Genomic DNA, 23,394 nt, shown 5'->3' on the forward strand with positions numbered 1-23,394 from the left:
TGCTTATGTAAAAAAGGCAGAAAGAACTAGGAAATGATCAGAAAGTCCTCAGAAAAGAAGCACAATTAGAAGTTTGATGTTACCAAGCTGGCTTCTCCATCAACTATAACTAACATCGTTTGGTGTTTGGTTTTTTTGTTTGTTTGTGTTTTTGTTTTTGTTGTTTTTTAAATAGTCCTAGAGTTATTCTGCAGTAGTTTTGAACACATTTCTGTTGTAGCTGCATAGGCCACTGTGGCAAATACATAATTTTGAGTAGTGAAAATATGTCAGAATAATAGATATTTCACCAAATCCCTGGAGGCCACTTAGCAGCCCATGTGGCTACAGTGGAGAATTGCTGCTCCCATGCCTAAGGAGGGTGATAATGTCAAAGATTGAGTTGCTGTGTCAATCTTCAGCTTATAAAGTGTGCAGTATATTTGTTTGTAGAGCTCCCCATGTGCTGTTGTACAGCATGTATCTGCACAGATGACAGATAATGAAGGAGTAAGTGTAGATTTGAATTAATCTGCTATCTGTGGTTTTATAAGAGGAGTTTGTTTTACAGTTGCAAAAAAGCTGCATTGGAATTTACTTGAGTGTCTGAACTCTTTCAGTACTATGGTCCTAGGCAAGATAAACAGGTTAAAGCAAAGTAGAACAAATGCATTCAGGCTTTAGTAGTGACAACCACTCTAAAAATAACTGGGGCATGTGAGTAATAGCTGGTCAATTTTGATAATTTAGAACACTGTTAAAATGTTAATACAATGAAGAAAAGAGGATGCACTTAAAAAGTAGCAGTATGTGAACATAATGTTATTTCTTTGGTTTCATCACTCAATTCTGAAGAAATTAAACGAGAGAAATAACACAAATGTGTCGTTTATGGGGAGCCCAGAGGAAGATAATTGTTCCTGCTGCACACAGCGCAGTCATTGGTTATGTCTGAACACAGGCAAGCTAAAATAAAAGGCTGTAAACTATTGAAGTTTTAATGCACCCCAAAAAAATAAACTAAATGCATGTAGCGCTTGGCTCGTCAGTTTTTATACCTAAGTATGGCAGCTCAGATAGAAAATATGGAGGAGATTATGTAATATATGGCTTTTGTAAAAGATTTTGATGGTAGGTGACAACAAAAAGATAACCAAGAAATTCAGTAAGGAGTCTAGTTCAGTCAGGTTGTATTTGTCAGAGCTGCGCTTTGAGCTGAATGTCAACGGCCACACCTTTCACCTCAAAGATCACGAACAAAAGGAACTGCTTTCAGTGCTTATGCCCCTTTGTATTTTTTATTTTCTGTGTATATGAGCATTTAGCTTTTTTTTTTTAAGTTTTCATCATTTTCTTTATGTCGTGTTGTCCTAGCAATAGCCATTCAGTTGTTTAGTAGAAGAATATGATTGTCCAAGAACTTATTCATACCTTTGGGCAACAACAGGGGCACATAAGTGCTCTTGATTTTTTTCAAATGTATGAAAAAAGAAGAAGAAATTGAGTTAGAAAGCCCTAATGTTTGGTTTCGCATCTTGCTTCTTACAGTGCTATGCGAGGAGATTTTCTCTGAATAGTAGCTTTATTTTGAAAAGACTTTAAAACATGGAAGGTCTAAGAAGATTTATGTAACAGCCTAGTAAAAATGAAAGCAGAGCCCGAGTGTTAAGGCAGTTAGTGAGTTAACGCTGCCATATGGAAGCAAGGGCACATCTTTCATCATGCTAAAATCAAAATCAGTTAGATTAGCCGCCCGAGGTACAGGCTTCAGGCTTTGGTTCTTAATCTTTTGTTTTTGCCTATAAAAGCCTATAAAATTCACATAAAAGAATACAGAAGTTAAAAGTCCTTGCTTTTTAGATAAACAGAATTGTTCCAAGCTTCATTTTGATTTTAAAATTATTGACTATAAAATCAGATGACATAAATCATAATTTGTTCTTTAAAGCATCTTGATTGGAATCGGTTTAGTCCTTTGTAACTGGCTCATTTGCTGTGAGTTATGAAACTTGGACCCTTCTCCAAAAATGTTGAAATAATTGAATGTTCCTGTATAAATATACAATTATTTTACAAATCCTGCATAGCTCTTGGCTTGGCCATGTCAGTCATTTCTGTAGGTGATAATGTTTTAAAACTATGCTTGAAAAGAAAAATTTTCTTTGAATAGCTCTGACATGGATAATTGGGGTATTCACTGATATCAGTTGTGATTTGGAAGATGAATAGAAATACTTGTCACTACTTTTTTCTTCTGTATGCCTGTTTGCAGTAAACCCTTTGCTATAGCTAGATAGACATGTAGCTGAATCAAAAATAAAGCTTTCCGCTTGAATTGCTTCATTTGTAGGAGAAAAACAAAAATAAGAAGGAAGGGAGAAACAAGCTTCAGTGTCGCGCTGGCGTACACTTGCCCAGATATTGGGTCATTTATAGGTGCTACTGCTTAATTTTTGAGTATTGGTTTATAAAAAATAGTTTTTCTTTTGGCATAGTGGACTTAGTAAGCACGTTGTTCTGGATATTTAATTGGATCATTAGTTAATTCTCTGAGCAGATTTTTAAAATGTAAGCCATTAGGAAGTCTAGATGTTTGTGAAATCCCGTGTCTACTTCTTGCCTAAGACAAAAGAAGAGAGTCTTGGTTTTGGCTTGCAAGTGTAAAACCTCCTTCAGATCCCTAGAACTGAAGTCAGAGTCCAGATGAAAGGCACTGAGCTGCTGTCAAAAGGTATTCTGATTATCTTGTATTATTTCAGTCAACTCTGACTGGGCTTTTGGAATTGCTGTTTGTCACATCACTACTTTTTATTAGGAGTGATGTGGCAACCTTGTAATGTTAAAGAATACTAAAGGTATGATTGCTGAAAGAATTGAAAATACAAATTTGACAGTTACTTAAGCAGGGATAATCTAAAACCAAAAATCTTACGTTCGAGCAGCCCAGAAAAGGTAAATTCCTTAGCTTATCACATGCATTGTGAGGAAAAAAAAAGGTACTACTTACCCAAACTGCTGGAACATTGTGTGTTGTTTCTTATGGACTAATCAAACTTCATTGGAAAAGCATTACTGCAGTGGGTGTAAAATGCAGTTGAGCTCTGGGATTGACAGTGTTGTACACCTGGGAAGTCTTTCTGGCTGGTTGATTCAGGGGGTCAGAGGAGTGGAAAAAGTGTACTGTCAACTTCTTACTGATGGCTTTTTTTAATCCTCCAATCCATCGTCTACCAGAACAAAGTGGGGTTATTTTCTCAGGTTTTTCAGAAAGGAGCCTTTCTGCAGAGACCAAGGTGACCTAGAATTGACATGATGTTAAAAATCTGCTGTTCTGGAAAGGGTTGGAAAGCTGAGGACTGAGGTTGCAGTAGCAGAAGTGGCTCCAAATCTCTGTTGCCAAATTAACACTGGCAGTGGTGCTTTTGTGATTCCATTGTAAGCTGCTTCAGAAAGGGAAACTGATAGCAGAATAACTTCATTTTAATAGTTACTTCAGACAGTTCAGTTTTCTGTGGTTTCTCTTTAACACCTCTCCTAGGTCAAATGTGCACAGTTGCAGGCAAAGGATTTCGGATCATGTTAGAACAGTCTTGGTACTGAACTTGATGTGAATATGCAGTCCCAGCGCTGGAGCTGGGAAAGGAGCGAGGGAGTGGACTCCTCTGCTTCCTGCTGCCTTTTCTGCCAAGAACACCTTGGGAGACTGTGAGAGATTGGAGCCAAGACTGAGGGGTTTGAGTGTTTTGTTTTAGCTTAAAATGCTTTTCCTTCCCACATCCTTATTTACTCTTTGATAGGTTTATAGGTAGCAGTAATACCTCTTTCTGGCATTCATTTTGCTTTGTTAGGTTAGGTAAGTCTTTGCTATTATTATACAAAACAGTCTCTTCATTCTTCTGGTCATCGAAGTGGTCATAATTTGCATCTGTTCAAGTTTTGACTGATCCCCTTAAAACCTGGTAAGAATTGCAGATGCATTGTCATTTCCCATTGGTGTCCCTGGATGACAAACCAAGTACCTGTTGGCTTCAATTGTGCTGGGTGAAAACTTTGACTTGACTTGAAAGTGAGGGGCAGGTTTGTACAGTGTCACTAACACATTGCATTCTCAGAATAACCTTTCCTGATTCATCCTGGAGTCCTGTTTACCTTTCAGCAGCATTCCATTGGAACATAGCTATTTTCTCATGACCAAAGTAGCTGTTCCAGTGGTTCATTATTTTCAACCAATACACCATCTGCTTGTATCTGAAGTGTGTAAACTGGGATGCGTAGGTTTACGTTGTCTTACTGGATTTTTCTCTCACTTGAGACAACTGAAGGACACATTAGATGAATTAGACTATTATGACTACACATATGCATTCCAACTTTATCTGTATGTCTTTCAGTTGCTTTTTTTGTTCATTGAAAACTTCTGCAGAATGTTATTTTGCTTTTATGATAACTGAATTGGGATAAATGTGTATTCTTGATTTTTCTGCTCAATTAAAATCTAAGCCCTGTGAAATGTGGACAACTGGTAAACAGGTTCTGCTGCTTTTACAGGGAAACCTAGAGTATCTTGGTTTTGTGTGTGGAATCCTTTAAGTATTACTCTAGGCCATTCAGCTTCCATTTTGAGTTTCTTTCCAGGAATGGCCTTTTCCCTGCATTTTATATCCTTGTTAAATGTCCCTGGCTACAGTGATAACTTATATTGTATTGGTATTTATCTACATGTATTTACCAATTAATACTGCCTACCGCATTTCTATTGTTATCATGCAGTCCAGTTCTTAAGGAGCGTTACGGTTAAAGCACAAATGCTCTGTTTTCACTGTCACTTGAATACTGGTACTCTTCCTTAAAAGTCAAAGGGAAGTCCAAGCTGAAATAAAGATATATTTGAATGCTAAAATACTATTTTTGTGTATCAAGCGGTAGGTGAATGGCACTGATAGGCTAGGAGAAATACTTGGTTGAGCATAAATGTAAAAATGGAGGTTTGTTAGTGAGAAAATATGATTTCTTAAAGCATACACACACAACCTGCAGAGAGAGAATGCAGAGGCTGATCACTTGAACCTGTTATTTTTCTTGGGAAAAGCTTGGTTGACTTAAAGTGTTAGATTTCAACATAAAAGTAAATAAAATATTTCACTTGAGGGTGGAGAGAGGGAAGAGGAAAGAACTTCAAAGTCATAACATGGAGGGGAGAATCACAGTTTGACTGTAGGATTTCTAATCATTTGAAGTGTGTAGAGGGCAGATTACACTGTAATACAGTTCTGGAAAAGTGAGAGATAGGAGGGGTGAGCGAGCATCTGTGTGGTGCTTACTTGCTGGCTGGGGTTAAACTATGAAAGTCCAGTAAAGAGTTTCCTCTAGAATGAGGAGAAACCCTGAGAACGAATGATGAGCAATGATCAAGAGCCGTTTTCCTACAAGGAGAAAATGTGTAATACTGTAGACCATTCGCAGAGTATTTCTATTTCGCTATGCATTTTCTTTTTAAAACTGAAATGTGATTAAGTTCTTGTGTTTGTTCTGAAGACTTGGTGCTTTGTGCTGTTAAATATGAAACCTTTGAGTTTGTGTCAGAATACTAGAAAATTGTGTAGATATGACTCATCACAGTTATATTGTGTACAACAGAACCATATTTCTTTGGCAGGGTTGACCTAAAACTCAAGATCCATTCAATGCAGAGACAATTTAAATGAGAAGGAGGTACATGAGTTATTTGGCAATTAGGTAGATACCTGCGTTATAGCACATGAGAGAAGGATTGTGCTGCCTTATACAAACCCCTCACAGTCTCATCCTGTTTCTGTGGGTTCTGGTTCATCTCCCCTGCTTAATGCTTCTGGATCAGGAGTGTGTCCTGCAAACGTTAGGGGATGGAGTGTGGGCTGGTGTGTATCTAAAGTAGGTAAACATCAGAAGTGTTTCTTTAGCATTGGAATGGTAAGGATGTTTGAAGAGAAATGTCTATTCAGAAGGTAATGAATGCTCCAGATTAAGTACTTCTTTGTACAGCTTCTGTGCTGGGTCAGTTTTAATTGAAAAGCACTTGACAAATCAACACGTGTACATGATCTACAGTCTTTTAGACTGTTACACTGTGTTAACCTCAATACTTTCTTCTCCACACAGCTTCCTTCTCAAAGAACTGAGGAGCCATGGATAGCAAGAGAAATGTATGACGTAGCAGTGTCTTTGATTCAGTCATTTGATGAGTTGGAGATGAAGAACAATAGGTAAGATACAGTTCAAGGTCTGGAATCAGTGTTCTTTGGGGGAAACGAGACACTGATTAAGGCACAGCAGCAGCCCATGTATTATAGTTATTAGTGGTGACTTAATTTTCTTTGCATCTCTGCTTATATTTTATATATTCGTGTGATTTCTACTCAGGCTAGTCATGCTAAGACTGCTTCTACATTTTACTGAATGCCTGGTGTTCTTGAAATACACTTCATGCCCTGGAGTGTAAGTGACCACTGAAGCCAACCATGTCAAATGGAAACTAGATTCTGTACTGCAGACCAGAGTTAAACATATTTTATATGAAGAATAAAACCAGAAGTACTGTTTTGTACTAAACTAAAGCATATGTTAAGCCATAAAAAAGAATATAAACTAGACATTAATTTTCACTGGCTGTTCTGTACTAATGCCTTACTGTCTTTTGAAATAAGTCAATGTTAATTTGTGTTACTCTCTGTGTTTTGCAAATTGATATTTAGTATCTGAAAATGTAAAGCTGCTTCTACAGTTTTGGTCCAACACTGAGTGCATATTACTTTAGCAATGGGTTTTTGTTCCCATGTATTCTAATAATTTATAAATGTATGCTGAAGAAATCATTTTGTTTTGCAACCGTTATGGGTTTTTTCCAAATTTAGTGTTATATAAACTTTGAAATGTTAAGAAAGTATTACCTGAGCTCACCTGAGCAGTTATTGAGTGAACCACTGAAGTAAAAGTGTTGATGGAGGTACATAAATACAACAAATTTATCACTAACTTATCACTAACTTATTTTTAAAAATGTATAGTGACTTCTGAGCTTTTTTTCTTGATTATTTATTTTTATCTTTTCAATTAAGCTGTTTTACTGTGGTTTAGAATAGCCAAATTAAACCACCTTTTACTAATAAGCTGCATCTTATAAGGAAACACGAAAGTATTAGCATCTCAGCTTTCAAGTAGCAGATGGCCTATTACAAACATCCACTGTTATGAACCTTCAATTTAAAATGGTACTTTCTGTTCATCATATAGTTTGAGAGTAGAGACTTTCAAGATGCATGAAAAAAGAAAAGTATATTACTACCAAAGATATCAGTTCTATATTATGTTAAGGTGATTTTAGAGTTTGCACAGGATTCTGCAGTGCTAAACCACCTGTTCATATTAAGATCTTTGGTAACCCTAATTTTGATTAATTTAATTGATAAATAAGAATGTTTCTGTTTTGACATAATTTTGAAGACAAAACTAAACCTAATGATCTAGTTCCTATTTTTATATACTGTGTTTTTCAGAAAGCGTAGTTGTGAATAGTGTTTTGAATTCCATTTCTTTGGGAAGTTTAAATAATACATGTTACAAAAATGTGCAGTTCTGCTTGTTCTTTCGAAATAAAGTATCTTGGGGTGATAAAATAGGCAATGATTGTAAAACTAATGACACTGCATATTCTTGTTAGGGGGGAAAAAAACTTGAGTGTTACATCAGAACGTGGAACTGTGCTGGTATTTTTACCAGGTGAGTATATGTCTTAATAATTTTCTTTTTCCATGTTTGTCGTCTAACAAGCCTTTTTCTGGTGCTTCTTCCAAGGATTTACTGAACACACATTTAACTGGGGTTTGTTGGTCTGTTGGGGGATTTTTCTTGCAAACATATTTAAACGTGGCAATAACTGAAAGACCAGTGAGTCAAAAAGAAAGACTTTCTGTGTTTGAGAAGTGAAGTTACAGTAATAAAATAAATTCTACAGTTAATTCGCAGAAATTCAGCTGCTCAGTTTTTTAAATTAGTTATTAAATATTGCATGAAGTTCCTAGGATTCTTTTAGAGATGTTTTCTTATATATTGCATGTATTGTAGTCTCTTCCCTGGATTTTATTTAGATTGATGTAGTAAAAGTTAAAATTCACTTTTTTCTTTCTGTGTACATTGGTTGGTGTAGTAGGAACACTTAAAAGCACACAGGGCAACATAGTACATAGTGATCAGAAAACTGGTTATATATGGTTTTGGTCTCCTTTGAACAGTAAACCTAGGTTATCTTACACTGCCTCTAAAATCTAGCTAAGGGGTTCAAGTAAGAATGACTACTTAAACAATCATGCAATAATTTTTGTGTAACTAGGCTGAAGCCTAAGTTTCCCCAGCATCACAAACCCATTACCTGGTGCTTTCACATATTCTTTTTTAGCTTGCCATTAATAAAGTAGAACAATGATCTCTGCTGCCTCTGGCCTCTCACACTGGTGTTTGTTTGGTGTGTTTTCAGACTTCTGCAGCCCCTCTGAGTCTTCGTTTCAGGCTGAGATTATTCTTTGTTACTTTCAATTCCCAAGTCTTTTTTTGTCTCTCACTTTGATGTGTTGATTGGTTGTGGATTTTGGTGTTATTTTGGTTTTGTTTTTCCTCTGTGGTGCTAATGCTGGTGGCTTAAAACTGCAACTGATAGAATGAAGATTTTTCTTTAAATACATTTGGTAGATTTATGAAAACTGTGTAGGTCGTGCTTTCTGAGTGAACAGGTACTCAGGTTTGGTTTTTACTGTTGTTGTTCAGTGTTTGGCTTTGGCCTGCTTTATAACTTGATACTCAAGACTGATCTTGAACACAGGATTAGCAAATACCTCTTGAAGTTTTCTTCCCAAATAATCTTTATACAGAACTGGAGAAAAGGCGAAGAGAGCCCTTAGTTTACAAGAGGGCAGCTGAGACAGAGATTTGGGTAAAAATAACCTCCACATTTAGGACAGTGTTTTGAGATGCCTAGAGTTTTTGAGTGCTTACGATTACATAGCATTTTGTACATTCGAAATACACTCTCATTGACATTTCAAGCTTAGTAGGCATCAGGAGCCAGAAGGAGCAGTGCTGTGCTGAGCAGTACTGTTAAGTGATTTTTGCTCACTGCCATTGTGGGACTTGGTGATGGGGCAGAATCCACTTTCACAGAGCAGCTGCAGCTGTCTCGAGTAGGGTACCATGTTTTCCCTTCCTGTTGTAATTGCCTGTCTTGTTCAGTGCTTAATTTTTTTGTTTGTTTGTGTCACTGAGTCTGATTCTTTATAGATAAAAATCTGGGACAAGGGAGCAGGACAGAGCTGGCAGATCTTTAAGGACACTTTCCATCGAGCACAAGAACTCTCAGTCCCCAGGTGTAAGAAATCAGGAGAGGGAGCCAAGAGGCCGACATGTCTGAGTTGAGACGTGCTGGTCAAACTAAAGGGCTAGAAGGAAATGCACAGGCAGTGGAACCAGGGACGGGTAGCGTGGACACTAGTCCATCCTGAGGTACTACATGATTGTCCTGGTTTTGTTAAAAACCAAGTTTCTCTTTTAGTGAATTTGCCTGTCAGCTAAAGCTTTCATATTAGCTGCATTTTCCTGGAGAACCAGATACATGTTTTGGTAAACCTAGCAATGGAATCCAAAGTTATTGATAAGTATGGATGGGCACCTCACGAGAGTGGCAACGAGAAACAGGTGACCAAGAAACTGACCGAATGTGTATAACATTCCATTCACGTGAATACTTCATATAAAAGTGGGAGATCACGAGGATCTTGTGCCTTTTCCTTATGGCCAACATTAGGAGAGGACCTTGCTAGTTGTCCTTGTGAACTGAGGCCTAGTGACAGACTGAATCCAGCTCCGGTTGGCTGCAGAGTCCAATCCAGGACTTTGGGTGCTGGCTCTGCAGTTGCTGAGACTTTCGAGATTGGTTTTGTATATTTTGTATTATTTTCTCTGTTCTTATTAGTAGCATTAGTAAAACATCTTTAATTTTTCCAACTCTCTTCTCTCTGTCCTTCTTTCCCTCCCAATTGCCCATCCTGAGTGAGAAGGGGGGAGAAGGAGGGGCAAAAGAGGGAAGGGGGGGGAAGAGAGGAGGTTAACAATACATCTGCCAGGGTTTGATTGTCACCCTGCAATCTAAACCCTCGGCAATGATACAAAATGCCGTGTTAAACTGTGCAGTGACTTTTTTAACATTTATGCATAAATATGTTCCCAGTGAGCTGCATTAAGTTTGCATAACCAGTCTTAATTCTGGCATTTTTTAGTTTCAATGCTTTACCATGGCAACCTTAATGTTTCTTGAGCATATACCTTGATGTATAATTCTTTAGACCTTTTAAAAAACTAATTGGAAAAAGAGTGTGGTGACTGTATGATCATTGAGTAACATCTTCAACTACAAAACATGCTTCTGCCAGACTAGCTGAAGGGCTAAATGAAAGAAACATTGGGTTGTCGTCCTACCTCAGGAGCTTGTAAAAGATGGAGATGGCGTGATTTCTGTGCTTTACATGGACTGGCTGATGGCACCAATTACATGGCTTAAAGCTTTAGGGCAGGGCTGTCAAACTGTTTTTCACTGAGGACCACGTCAGCCTCACGGTTGCCTTTAAAGGGCCAAATGTAATTTTAGGGCTGTATAAATGTAGGAGTAGTTACATTTATGCAGCCCTAAAATTACATTTGGCCCTTTAAAGGCAACCGTGAGGCTGACGTGGCCCCCGGTGAAAATGAGTTTGATACCCCTGCTTTAGGGTTTTCTTTTAAAGGGATTCTGTTCTTACTGTCTTAAGCTTTTATCTGTTCTACTTGTGGCAATCTCTTTGTCTGTTTTATATTTTCTATTTTACTTGTCCATGCTCCTTATTGTCCTGATATGTTTGCCACATTTTGTTACTAGTTACCTTCTCATTCCAAGATGTCTCTCCTAGTGGCAGCCTTTTGTTCTGTAGGTCTCATGGTCCACTCTTGTCCCTTCCAGAACTGGCAGTAGATACTGCCTGCTGTGTCTAGTTAGTAATTACTGGGTTAATTAATAATTACTGTTAATATTGGTTGTGTAGCATCTGCTTCTCCTAATCACAGATCACACTTCTCTTGTTTTTAAACATAAATTGGAGTCAGGCCTTGGTGTCTTACTCAGATACGTAACCAGGCAGTATGGCAAATGGGAGGCGTGAGACAGTTGAGCAGTGGGACAGTTGATCGCGTGGGATCAGGTATGTCTGGCAGGCTGTGTTCTACTGGACCGTCTTGTGGTGTTCTTGTGTTCTGTGTATCTTCGATTACAGGCTCTAGTTCATGAACAGACATGTGTTTTAGGAGTGGCACTGGTTTTGTGTTGCCCAGTCTGCAAGGTTTCTCTATGGTGCTGAAGTTGTTCTGTTTAGAGCTTTGGTAATTGTTTTGTTATTGTGCTAGTCAGTCGTTTGTTATCTGGCCCGTTATTTGCGTTCTCAAGTACTCTTACTTCTCTTGAGCTGTGATGTAAATTAGGGTTCCTGGCTGTCCTTTATAGGTTCTAATGACATTGCTTTGCTCTGTAGTGGCCTCACACAAAGCGTATCTCTGAAACTTTTTAATCTTCCCCTGGCTGCCCCACCATTTTTTTTTTTTTTTTCTTCCTCCTACTCACCTGTTCTCCCCCAACCCTGACTTTTTATTTCCTTTAGCTATAGTTACCTCCCCTCATTTTCCAGTTTCAGTCTTTCTAACTCAAATAGCTGACTAATCTCCATGTTCCCCTGCACATCCTTTTCCCAGCCAACCTTGTGTAATGACGGTGTGGGTTTTTGGTTGAATCTGTTTTTCCTTGCCTCAGTTTCTTGCTTTCTAGCCCTTTTTCCTTGCTTACCTTAACTCGATTGTGATTTCCAGCCCACCACATATCCATCTTTTCTCTCATTTTTTATTTAAATTATTCTTCTCATCTTTCCTGAAGATATTTCTCTTCCTCTGCTTGCATTTGTCTTCCTTCCTTCTCACCTCTGAAGTAACAGTCATCTGAGGAGGGCAGGAACTTTCACATCCAGGTACTCAAACTACATTTAGCCTCACTGAAAATTGCAGTAATCCTGTATTGCAGTTACAGAGTAATTTTGGTTTTAATATCCAACCAGGGAAGCCCAGTGTTGGACAGATTTCTGAAAACGAGGCTTTTGGAACTGCAACCTCAGTAAGAAGTAAAATAGGCTTCTCAGAAAGGCTTAAGCCTGTAGAGTCATTTAGGAAGACAGCAAAAATCCCTTAATTGTAAGATTTCCCCTGGCAGATGTGATATCTGTGCTACAGAGAACAGGCACTTGAACTGCTAAAGGGAAGATGGCTAAGACAGAAATAGGTAGCTTTATTTCTTTTTCCTCTCGGCCCTGCTTTTGAAAGCAAAATGTTTTGTTAGAAATACCCAAATTTATCCTAAACCAGACATTCCACATGCGGTGAGTGTTACCAGTGGTAAGGAATTAAAACAAGGCCTAATAATGGGACACTGGCAGATGGCCTGATATTGCCACTTCAGGAAGTGTAAAATTATGCAAAATGACCCTTGGAAAATGGCTCAGTGTTGCGGTAACTCATTATTACATTTACTATTTAACTCTTCTGCTGTTTTATTATATGGTTAAAAGGAGGTAATAATGAAAGTCAATTAAGAATTTAAGTAGGTGTGAGAGCTAGTTTTAGAATTATTAGTGATTACTAAAACGAAAACAATCTCTTGATTACTTTTTTCCATAGGTATGAATGAAATAACCAGCATGCACTCACGTCTCTCAAATATGTTTAACAAAAGGTAAGTTAGACAGCATTTGTTTCAGATCAATTAAACTCGAACATGAATACTTCAGCTGTATGAGTTTGAAGTACATAATATGATTTAGCACAGACGTGTCATTATTTAGGTTCTTGCATCAGTAAATATTTCACTAATATGTTTTCTTTAGGTGGCAAGTGTACCCACTTCACTCGCACGTGACATTAGAGGAACAAAGTAATGTCTTTTTGGCTACAGTTCCTGGCTACAGAAAAGTAAATACTATTGCATCATTTTTTATTAAGTGTGTGAAACCTTTTGCTAAAATAATAATAGCAAATAATAATGTGTATAAATTCATGTTAGCGCTGCCAGCTCAAGCTATTGTGTGAGGGCAAAGCAGTTTCGTTTTTTCAAGATGTGAACTGATTGTCTTTCTTACCAAACTGTTGCTTTAACTGGTGTTAGACCTCAAAAGAAGTGCAGTAACAGGAAATTATCCTTGAATTATTGTGTGATGCTATTTTTCTCCTTCAGAATAGTTCATGCATGTCTATTCTTGCACCTGGGTGAGGGTGGTGTGCTGCCGGGGTACTGCATGGCAAAGTAGTCCCCTAGCGTGGGCGTCTCTCACCTGCTTTGTACCCCGCATTTTCACTAGTGTCTTGGTTTTCTTTATCACTGCTCATAGTGTGATGTTTTGTTACGACGAAGGCATAAGGAAATATTTCTCTTCTTCTTCTATGTTGTCATATACTATTCTACTTTATTATGCTTTTCAATCTTGGGAAATGCAAATACACGTTTTCTTGTGTTATATTGCTTTTTTATGTGCAGAGCAGAAGTACTGTGTTGCCATTACGTTTATATTTCTTCATAGCAAGTTGGATTTTTCATGTAATATTTTCCTTATTAATTTGTTGCTTTTTTTTCTTGAAAACTCAGATTATTTTATCTACAAACATAGCTGAGAGCTCTGTAACAGTTCCAGATGTTAAGTATGGTAAGTCATCTGATTGTGGATACACATTTGTACTGTTTTCCTTATTTGTGCCAGCCTAAACCTCCATAAAATGTCATGGTTTTACAAAACTTTCCTCTTGGAGTTTAATTTTGACAGTTTTGGATTCTTTCACAACAACAGTTTTAAATCCAAATATATTAACGAAGAGTAGAGCTACTGAGTTGTTGATTCTAATCTTTATTGAAGGGAGAAAAAAGTATATGCAATAACAAGCAGAATCAGACCTCATGTCACAAGTACCTTTTTATTCACATTCTAACTATATTTTAAAACAATTGCATCAGATTAAGCAAATTCTGATATAGAATGTCCAAATGCAGAAATTATTACTTTTTAATGCTTGTCATCTCCACTAACTGTTTGTTATATTTATGTTAAAACCCATTTGCAGTTTTACAAGTATTCAGAGTGTCCTGTGTCTGGTTGTTTATAAATCTTGTGTTTTCCTTATAAGTTTTCAAATAATTGAAACTTTCTTTTTCTGATAACACAAAATCAACCAGTATTTTTTCCAATGCCATGAGGATAAATTGTCCTGTAATAATACTAGATTTATTTTTTTCTTATTTGCAGTGATAGATTTCTGCTTAACTAGAACTTTGGTTTGTGATGAGGAAACTAATTACCAAAGTCTGAGACTTTGCTGGGCATCTAAAATAAACTGTAATCAAAGAAAAGGTAAGATGAAAACAGGTAATGGAAAGGAATTTTAGAAGCTAACCTTCATGGAGAATTCTGTGTTACTTTTCATTTTATAACAGTAAAAACATAGATTATTTTTGCATTAATAGTTTAGAAAAACGTCGTTCCTTACCATGTCAGGATATTAAAACGTGATTAAAGAATTATGCCTGAATCTTTTATTTTGCTCAAGTATTTTTCCAGATGAACATTTTGTATTTTATTGAAAAATGTAAAATTCATGGACCATTAAACTTATGAGGTTTCTTTCTTATTTAACAGTAATTTTTTTTATCAGGGTTTGTTTTTAAAAAGGGGAGGTAGGTAGTGCTAGATATTTAACTATGTGTGAGTTTCAGAAGTGAAAGAAACTTTCAGGTCTATTTGTCATTCTTAAATCAGTTGAAATATCCACAGCAGTGTTTCTAGTGTAGACCAGCGTTTGTACCAAAGGGTCAATAAGATTTCATATCAGCTCTTCTAGTCAGACTATAGTCTTAAATAGCAAAATGTTTTACTTTGATTCAAAAAGAGTAGTAAAATTAACAACAGTGACATCTTTTAGCTATAAAAGTATCCTAGTTTTTGATACTATGAGAACTTCACAATCACAGCTTGTGTCATTGGTAGGGCTCCAGGTGCCACCAGGCTGCTCTGTCACTGCCCCTTCCTCAGGTGGATGGGGGAGAAAAATTACAAAAGGCTTGTGGGTCAAGATAAGGACAGGGAGAGATCACTCTACAGTTACCATCACAGGCCAAACAGACTCAACTTGGGGAAATTAATTTAATTTATTACAAATCAAATCAGAGTAGGGTAATGAGAAATGAAACCAAATCTTAAACACACCTTCTCCCCACCCTTCCTTTCTTCCCATGCTCAACTTCACTCCCAGTTTTTATACCTCCCCCAGAGCAGCACAGGGGGACAGGGAATGGGGGATGTGGTCAGTTCAGGACGTGTGGTCTCTGTTGCTCCTTCCTCCTCACTCTCTTCCCCTGCTCCAGCGTGGGGTCTCTCCCACAGGAGACAGTTCTCCATGAGCTTCTCCAGTGCGGGTTCTGCCCACAGGCTGCTGTTCTTTACAGACTGCTCCAGCCTGGGTCCCTTCCGTGGAATGCAGCCCTTCAGGAACAGGCTGCTCCAGCGTGGGTCCCCCACAGGGTCACAAGTCCTGCCTGCTAACCTGCTCCAGCCTGGGCTCCTCTCTGCATGGGCCTCAGGTCCTGCCAGGAACCTGCTCCAGTGTGTGCTTCCCATGGGGTCACAGCCTCCTTCGGGCATCCACCTGCTCCGGTGTGGGGGTCCTCCATGGGCTGCAGGTGGATCTCTGCTCCACCACGGACCTCCAGATAGACTTTCTGAATCAGTGTGTTTCCTATAAATAGTAAATCATAAAGATGTTTTGCTCTTCATCATGGTATCTTAAAAGTTGTTTATAGAGGGATTTTTTTGCTAGGTATGGAGTCAAGCAGGAAATTCAAGTGTATTTATTGAGTGAAAAAATGCAAATTGTATTTACTCTGCATGTAGAATCTTCCGTTTGGGGGTATGCTAAAACTTGCATTGACATATTTATCAATATTAAATTTATATTGGATAGGAGTTGCCTTTTCCTGGTTTTGAGGAAGTGTATTTTAGTACAGTGTTTGTTACATCTTTTCAGCTGAGAAAGATGGATGCTGATTTGCGGGGAGTTAAAGAGGTATTTGATTGAACTACTTAAGTAACTCTTTTGTTAGTTCCTGCTGCTATGGAAGGAAAATTATTTCATCCAGTCCTTACGTTGAAGAGCATAGAGAGAATGTCTCCAGTGTCAACATCAAGAGAGCAGGATACTGGTCAGCCTGCAGCATCAGCTGTTGTGTGCTGCTCAGCTGCCCAGAAGGCTTGTACATGGATGGTTTTTTGAACAGACTGAAACATGGACAGTTTGCAAACTGGTGATTTGTTCTTTTATGTGAAGGTCGTGCTGGACGTGTTTCCAAAGGGTATTGTTACAGGCTTGTATACAGGGAGTTCTGGGCAGACTTTATTCCAGAGAAGTCAGTACCTGAGATACTGGTAAGACTTTTGGGGAACATTAAGTTGTGGGATTTTTTGTTGTTGTTTTGTTGGTTTTGGTTTTTTTTTTAGCGTATATAGTCATAGCAGAGACAATAAAAATAAGTTTTACTTTTCCTCAAGACAGTGTATGATTTGGATAGTTACTAGTAACTGTAACACTGAATAGAATTCACACTGATAAATAGTTGACAAAGAGCATTCCACGTAGTTTTCTTCATAGAGGAGAGATGCATTATAGCAGCAGAATGCGTGTGAACTAGAAATAAGCAGCCTGTTCAAAAGAAAAATATCCTGAGTTACACAAAATTAATTTTAAGTTTTACTAAATTGTAAACTTGTAACTTATTTTTCATATAAAAGATTTTGTCACATTTCCCATGGGAGGGAAAGTAACAATAACATTGTCTTCCCTTCAGCGTTGTCCATTGGGAACTACAGTCTTAAAAATAAAGAAGCTTGATATGGGGGCCCCAAAAGCCTTGCTGGCAACAGCTCTTTCTCCACCCAGTATACGTGACATTGAACGCACTATACTTCAGCTGAAAGAGGTAGGCATACCTTTAATGTGGTAAAATCAAGGTAATAAAAATGCACTGTAGAATTGTTTTTCTTGATATTTAAGGTAGTAGTAGCCTTAACTGGAATCTGAAGTGGGCACTGTGTCTAGAGAATCTTTTCTCACGTTGGCTGTTGTTTACGGTCCTCTTCAGCATAATTTCTGCAGTTACATTGTTAAAACAGGATTATAATTTCATCAGGGAGTATTGGTACTGTTTGTGAACTAGAATCTGTGGTGAGAAAAAATAGAAAAAAACCTGAGAACTTGAACTCTGTAACAGAAATTTTTTATTAATAAGTTAGCAAGATCACACTCTTACACCTTATGTTAAATAGGGGTCAGCTTGAAGATCCCCTTCTGACCTGTACAAAGAAGCTGGTGATTTTGCTTTTCAATTATAAAGTTCGTATGGAGTAGAACATTTATCGCATTAAACTTTTTATTTTCCAAAGTGCATAAGAAATTGCATTTCTCTGTGGTGACTCTTTTTATGTCCAGGATATGTAGTAGAAGCTTTGGTTTCAAAATACTGGGCTTTTAAAATTTGTTTAAGAACTTCAACTTAATTACAGTTTTGATACTGATTATTGTGTTGCCTGGAGGTAATTACTTCTTGTCTTCTTACAAGCTGGTCTTATATTTACTTCAACTCTTACAAGTGAATATATTTTCATTTCTCTAGCTGGGAGCGCTTACAACTTGCGTGCAAACAGAAGAAAATCCACATGATGGTGAGCTGACTTTCATGGGAAAGGTATTGGCACAGTTGCCAGTGGATCTGCATCTTGGAAAACTGATAGTCCTTGGGCATGTCTTCAGGTGCTTGGAAGAATGCCTTATTATAGGTAACTGAACGAAGAACATGTGAGAACATTTATCTAAAAACAAGCGATTTGCAGGTTTTAATTTTGATTTGGTTTTGTTGCAGCTGCAGCACTCTCTTTGCGGAGTTTTTTTGTAGCGTGTTTCAAACAGCATGTCGATGGATACAGGTATTAACCTACATATTTTACAACTTCCTGACTGCTTTTGGGGGCAGAGGAGTAGGGTGACCACTAAGTATATTTTTTTCATGTCATGAGTCTGATTTTCTGTCAAGGTGCCAAGCAGTGCTAAAAGAAGCTTTTCCAGGGCAACTGAGATACTGAAATCTATTTACCTGTGAACTAATTAATATCACAGAACTCACTCATCCTTTTCTGAGTACAAGACCTTATTCTTCAGCTTTTCCTTTCTGATCTGAACATGTGGCACAGTGTCTCATCAAAATGGTTTTTAAAACAATAAATGAAATAATCCTTCCTGTCCTGCTCAGACAGTTTACCTTCAGCAAGGAGCTGTGAACAAGAGCAAATAACTATGAGTAAATATATTGACCTTGTTTATTGAAGTCCTGGAAGGTGCTAATAGTGTAGCATTCTGAGCTGTATAATACATTCGATATTTGAAAAAAATATTGTTGATAATGCCACTTGTTTTTCTAGGAACAAACTGTTTTTTGCTGGGAATAGTAAGAGTGACTGTATTGCAATTGTGAATGCGTTTAAGGTAAGTTGTCTTTGCAGCTTGTCTTCCAGTGAAATTTGATAGGCAAAGACAGAGCTGCTCACCTGTTTATGATCAGAGCAGCATTTGAGCTTCAAAGTTGTTCGAAGTTGCTAAAACCTTCAGGTTACTCCTAGCTATTTAGTGATACTTTCTGAAGGCTGTCCCACTGTGTAACACTACTAGTTCTGATGAGTTAATTTTTACCACTGTGAAGGTGCTGCGCAAGTTTGCACCAAAGTAAGGTAGCAAGAAATGGGTAAAAATGGGTTGCAAAGCTCAGTTTCTGGGTATATTCCCTACTTTTCCGTCTCCTATGGCTTTCCAAGATATTTGTTCTATTAAGCAGAATAGAGAACAGCAGGAATGTAGAAAGAGTGGGAGCATACTGCTTATCTCAGTCTTCTGTTTCTGGAAGTAGGAGCAGATTTTGAACAAGACAGAAATGAGAGGCTCAGGTTCTCCTGACCCCGTGTGATCCATTCAATCAAGGAGCTGTTTTACATGGGGAGGCAGATTCTTTCTGATCCAGGAGGGTTTACCCATGTCATTCCAGCTACTATAGAATTGATGTCTCATTGCCTCCAACAGAAGAACTGGTGGCTAACCAGTCAGCAGAACGAAGTTTCTGGAATTACAATAATGACATGAGGTACTGAACAAGTTTCTAATGCAGCATATCTGCTCTCTGTGTGCTCCTGAGGATCCCACTGCAGCTGTTACAAATCTGGTTATGAGACTGAAGTCTTCTGAACTGTAATACTTACTGGTACTGTGTCTTCTCGTGCTTCTTTTAAAGATCTGCTTAGTTTATTTTCATGGGTCTTAATACTTTATATACATGTGCTTTGCTTCAAGACTTCTTCCCCAATTGTCTCTAGATGTTTTTAGGAGGGAATGATAAAAGCCCTGTCATGGGCAGCAAGAAATTTGTATTTACCCAAGCCTATGTCTTCCAAGTTATAGATACTGAGAGATACAACCTTCAGTGGTTCAGGAATGTCTTTGATCATAATGAGTTCTGCTTCCTAATAAGCCAATGTTTTTTAGAAAAATACCATTTTTGGGGGGCAAAATGCTTTTCATCAGCCTTGGAGGTGTTCAAGTGCCATTGAATTAAAATATGATTATTTTTTTAAAAAACAATTTTTCAAATATTTATTAACTTATCTAGACAGGTAAGCTTGTTTCCTATGCTTTGCTCAATTAGCAGTAATCAGGATAAAATTCCAATAAGGAAGAGTGTATTCTAGGTTTTCCAGAGTGTTTCTTACTAGTTCTGGAAAGAAATTTCATCTTTTGCCAATAGTATTTGTGTGGACAATGTCCTGTTTCAAAAAGAACAGATTTACACAGGGACATTCTTTAGTTGAGGCAAATACTGATGGCTGCAAAATCACACTGAGCTGTTGTGGTGTGAACTTGCTTCATTCCACTGGCTAAAAGCTACACTACAAGTTATAGCAGGTTCTCTCTTTTCTCTGTACTGTTTTGCTTCAGGTCTTCTTATTTATCCTTGTGGGCTTGCAGTTTTTGTGAAGGATTGTTAGTGTCAACCCAAAGCAGGACTGAGGTGTTTTGTCTCAAGCTAGGAATGTTAATAACCTGATGACTGTCTGTCTTTTCCAAAATGACTGACTGTAGCTTTCCTTTTACTGTGCTTTTTTTTGTAGGCAATCCACTGATAATCACAGGAAATTCTGGTTTAGGATAACTCCACAGCTTTTGTTGTATTTTTATCATTAATTTTACAGTTTTTCTGTGGCATTTATCCCTCTGTCGTAATAAAAATAAAATGCTGAAAATGCAGTGATACTGGTAGCTCCCCTCTAACCGAGGGCAGTTCAGGCTGGTAAATTCTTGTACAGAATGAGTTTGGCGTCTTTTCTCCAGAGTTCATAGGTTTGACTTTGTAATTCTTTATTCTGTCCAAATGTGATGTTTCTGTGCTGTGGGGCGGTCAGTGCCCAGCACCGTGGACAGGGGTCTCGGTGCCCAGCACCGTGGACAGGGGTCTCGGTGCCCAGCACCGTGGACAGGGCTCTCGGTGCCCAGCACCGTGGACAGGGCTCAGTCCCTGCAGTTGTTGCCAGTGGGGCTGCTCCAGCACAGCAGAGATTTCTTGCTGATAGAGGAACTGACTATTCAAAATCCAGCATTTTACATTATGGATGGTCTGACATATTCTGTAATCTTGTGGAGACTCTAAAATCTTCAACTGCAGATTTATTCCATTTTGTGTATTTTGGCCTCTTTTCGCTTTGGTGAGAACTGATTTGTTATTCTGTATTCTGGTGTCAGAATTCATAAAGTAGGCACGTACACAGGCACGTATGCCACGTGTACCCACTGATCCTGAGGCTCAAGCATCATCTTTTTTTGAATTCCTCTTATTCTGCTCTATACAATATTTCCCTCATGTCCTGGTAATATGAAGGTGTTATTGCTATAAACCAGTGTGGTGTCCTAGAGAATAAACACAAACATTCAAACAGACACTGTGTAGGAAGCTCTATGTGTGAGTGATGTGGAAGTTTTATGTTTTGAATGGCTGTTGGAAAAGAACAGGGAAAGAACTTGTTTTCAAACTCCCTGGTTTAGGTTAATTTCTTCCAGGGTAGGCTGAGTTCTGTGAATCACTAGCATGTCTTTTTTAAGCCCTTGCTTATGGAAAGTTTTCATTGAATTGGAAAAGGTCATAGCTTTGGCAGAGAAAGAGAAGGATCTGGAGAAGTAAAGGCTAATCAGCCTGGTCTGAGTGATACGATTTAAAAAAAAAAAAAGAGAGAGTTTTCAAAAGAAAAAATAATGTAAGTGGCGTTTATTTTCTGACATATAAGGCTTGGGTATGGAAGTGGTGGGTGTCAAAAGCATTCTTTAAAATCAGCACATCAGACAGCCTCAGTCAAGGTAGGGGAATGCAGTCTGGCAATTCAGCTGTGCCCACAGTAAACTGGAAAATTGTACTGTGAGGTTGCTTGCTGTCAAACTAGAAGAAGTAGATTCTGCAGGCATCTGTCACAGATTTGCTGCCTAAAAATGAAATTATTTTCATTAATATGCTGGGTATGTTAATTTCTCTTCCAGCCCTGTTTTCTGGGAGGCATCCATGTCAGAATTGTATCTGAGTCAGTCAGTTCACTTACTTTTGTCTCAAAGCAAGGAGAAAAGAAAGGTTGTGAAAGTAGCCTGCTTTATTTCAGCATCAAATCAAAGCATCCAAGGTGTTTGCATGTGCTTTAATACTCAGTCCCTCTCCTTTCAGAAAACTAGGTGAATAGCCTGTGTTATCAGGTGGCTGCTTTACCTCTTCCAACACAAATCATGACTTAACTCCTTTAAAGCCTTGGAACATAATATTCCTGGTTTGCTTTTGGAATGTGCCAAGATCCAGAATCTCTAAGCTATATCCAGAAATGGAGTGACTTAAATACTGTGTTTCCAATTTTGTTGCAGGATCTGATGGCAGGTTTGAGGCAGAGTATGTAATTGCAGTTTATCCAGTGGTGTTTTAACTCCTTTTCAGTCTGTAGATGCAGCATGGCATGCCATAACCTCTAAGCTGACTTGGAGGCAGAATAGTTGTCTTCCTACAGCAATTCTTGTTCTTTAGCATGGAGTGGTACAACATTTATAGCCCTACGGTGCCTTCAGCCCTCCAGTGATGCTTTCTTAGAATTACATTTTACAGCCACACCTCTTGATGTGCTCACATATGAGCAAACGAAGACACAGAGTTCTTGCCCATGTGCAACAAAATAGAGTAAGACTATTCATAAGAGTGAGAAATATTTATGTCTGCTTAGGAAGCCACCGGCCACCAGAAGGCAATGCCTTCTGTATTATGTATCTTACTGAACTAAAATCATTAAATAATTAACGCTGGAAAGGACCTCAGGAGGTCTGTAGGTCAGTCTCTTGCTCAGAGCAGATTCAGCTGTGAAGTCAGTCAAAGTTACTCACGGTTTTATAGACAATATCCCCAAAAACCTGATCCAAGTTGGCCCTGCTTTGTGGGATGTTGGAACCTGAAGAAGTCTTTTCCAACCTGAACTACTGTGATCCAGATTTCATTATACTTTTTGGTGCTTAAATATTTGTAGTCTCTAGTTTTTAAATCAGTGTCAAAAATTACCTTCAGTATAGTATGGAAAAAACTTCATAGCTTTAAATGTCACATTAATATTTGTAATAATTATTGTTAAAAGACTACAGTTGGTGCCTGAATACTACACCATTTCTTTCTTAGGCATGGCAGGACTGCAGACAAAGAGGGGAGCTGAGACATCCCAAGGTTAGTTAAACTTTATTTCTTCTATTTAAGGTTGGTAGCTTCAGTACTGGACTATTTTATATTCTTAGTAAGGAGTTTTTGCTAGCAATCCTCCTTTATAAGAGTTATGATTTTTCACAAATAAATAGAAGCATAGGGTTTCAGAGAACATGAGTCTTTGTATCCAGTGCTGAGTATTTGAAGGCAATCCATTATGTAGTCCCTTTCACAGATGGATCAACAATGGCCAGAGGGTTTGAAATCCAACCTGAAAAGGGAAATTGAGCTGTACTTAAAAGAAATATTTTAATACATATACATAAGTATCTCTTTTTTTTTTAAACAGCACACAAATCTCCCACCTCCCCCCTAGAAAGAACCTGAAAGATGAAACATCTTATGTGCATCAGTTACAAAAAACAGTAGTATGCACACAATAGCTGCCTCCAGTCTTTCTCTTGTATGTAAAAGATAAAACT

The 23,394-nt window shown here is 38.1% G+C and overlaps 1 protein-coding gene across 3 annotated transcripts in view; it reads left to right on the plus strand.

The window, feature by feature from the left end:
• The window catches only part of TDRD9 (tudor domain containing 9), an 83,995-nt gene that overhangs the window by 36,129 nt on the left and 24,472 nt on the right, over positions 1-23,394 (plus strand). For all 3 annotated transcript variants that reach the window (XM_065838818.2, XM_065838819.2, XM_071809698.1), the window contains 12 exons: positions 6,118-6,221; positions 7,676-7,734; positions 12,751-12,805; positions 12,957-13,041; positions 13,712-13,769; positions 14,364-14,468; positions 16,438-16,535; positions 16,955-17,086; positions 17,780-17,942; positions 18,026-18,089; positions 18,582-18,645; positions 22,892-22,936. In XM_065838818.2, coding sequence (XP_065694890.1) covers positions 6,118-6,221; positions 7,676-7,734; positions 12,751-12,805; positions 12,957-13,041; positions 13,712-13,769; positions 14,364-14,468; positions 16,438-16,535; positions 16,955-17,086; positions 17,780-17,942; positions 18,026-18,089; positions 18,582-18,645; positions 22,892-22,936 — 1,032 coding nt within the window. The remainder of the gene's footprint in view (positions 1-6,117; positions 6,222-7,675; positions 7,735-12,750; positions 12,806-12,956; positions 13,042-13,711; positions 13,770-14,363; positions 14,469-16,437; positions 16,536-16,954; positions 17,087-17,779; positions 17,943-18,025; positions 18,090-18,581; positions 18,646-22,891; positions 22,937-23,394) is intronic.

The sequence above is a fragment of the Patagioenas fasciata genome, chromosome 5 (genome assembly GCF_037038585.1).
Source record: "Patagioenas fasciata isolate bPatFas1 chromosome 5, bPatFas1.hap1, whole genome shotgun sequence".
NCBI lineage: Eukaryota > Metazoa > Chordata > Aves > Columbiformes > Columbidae > Patagioenas > Patagioenas fasciata.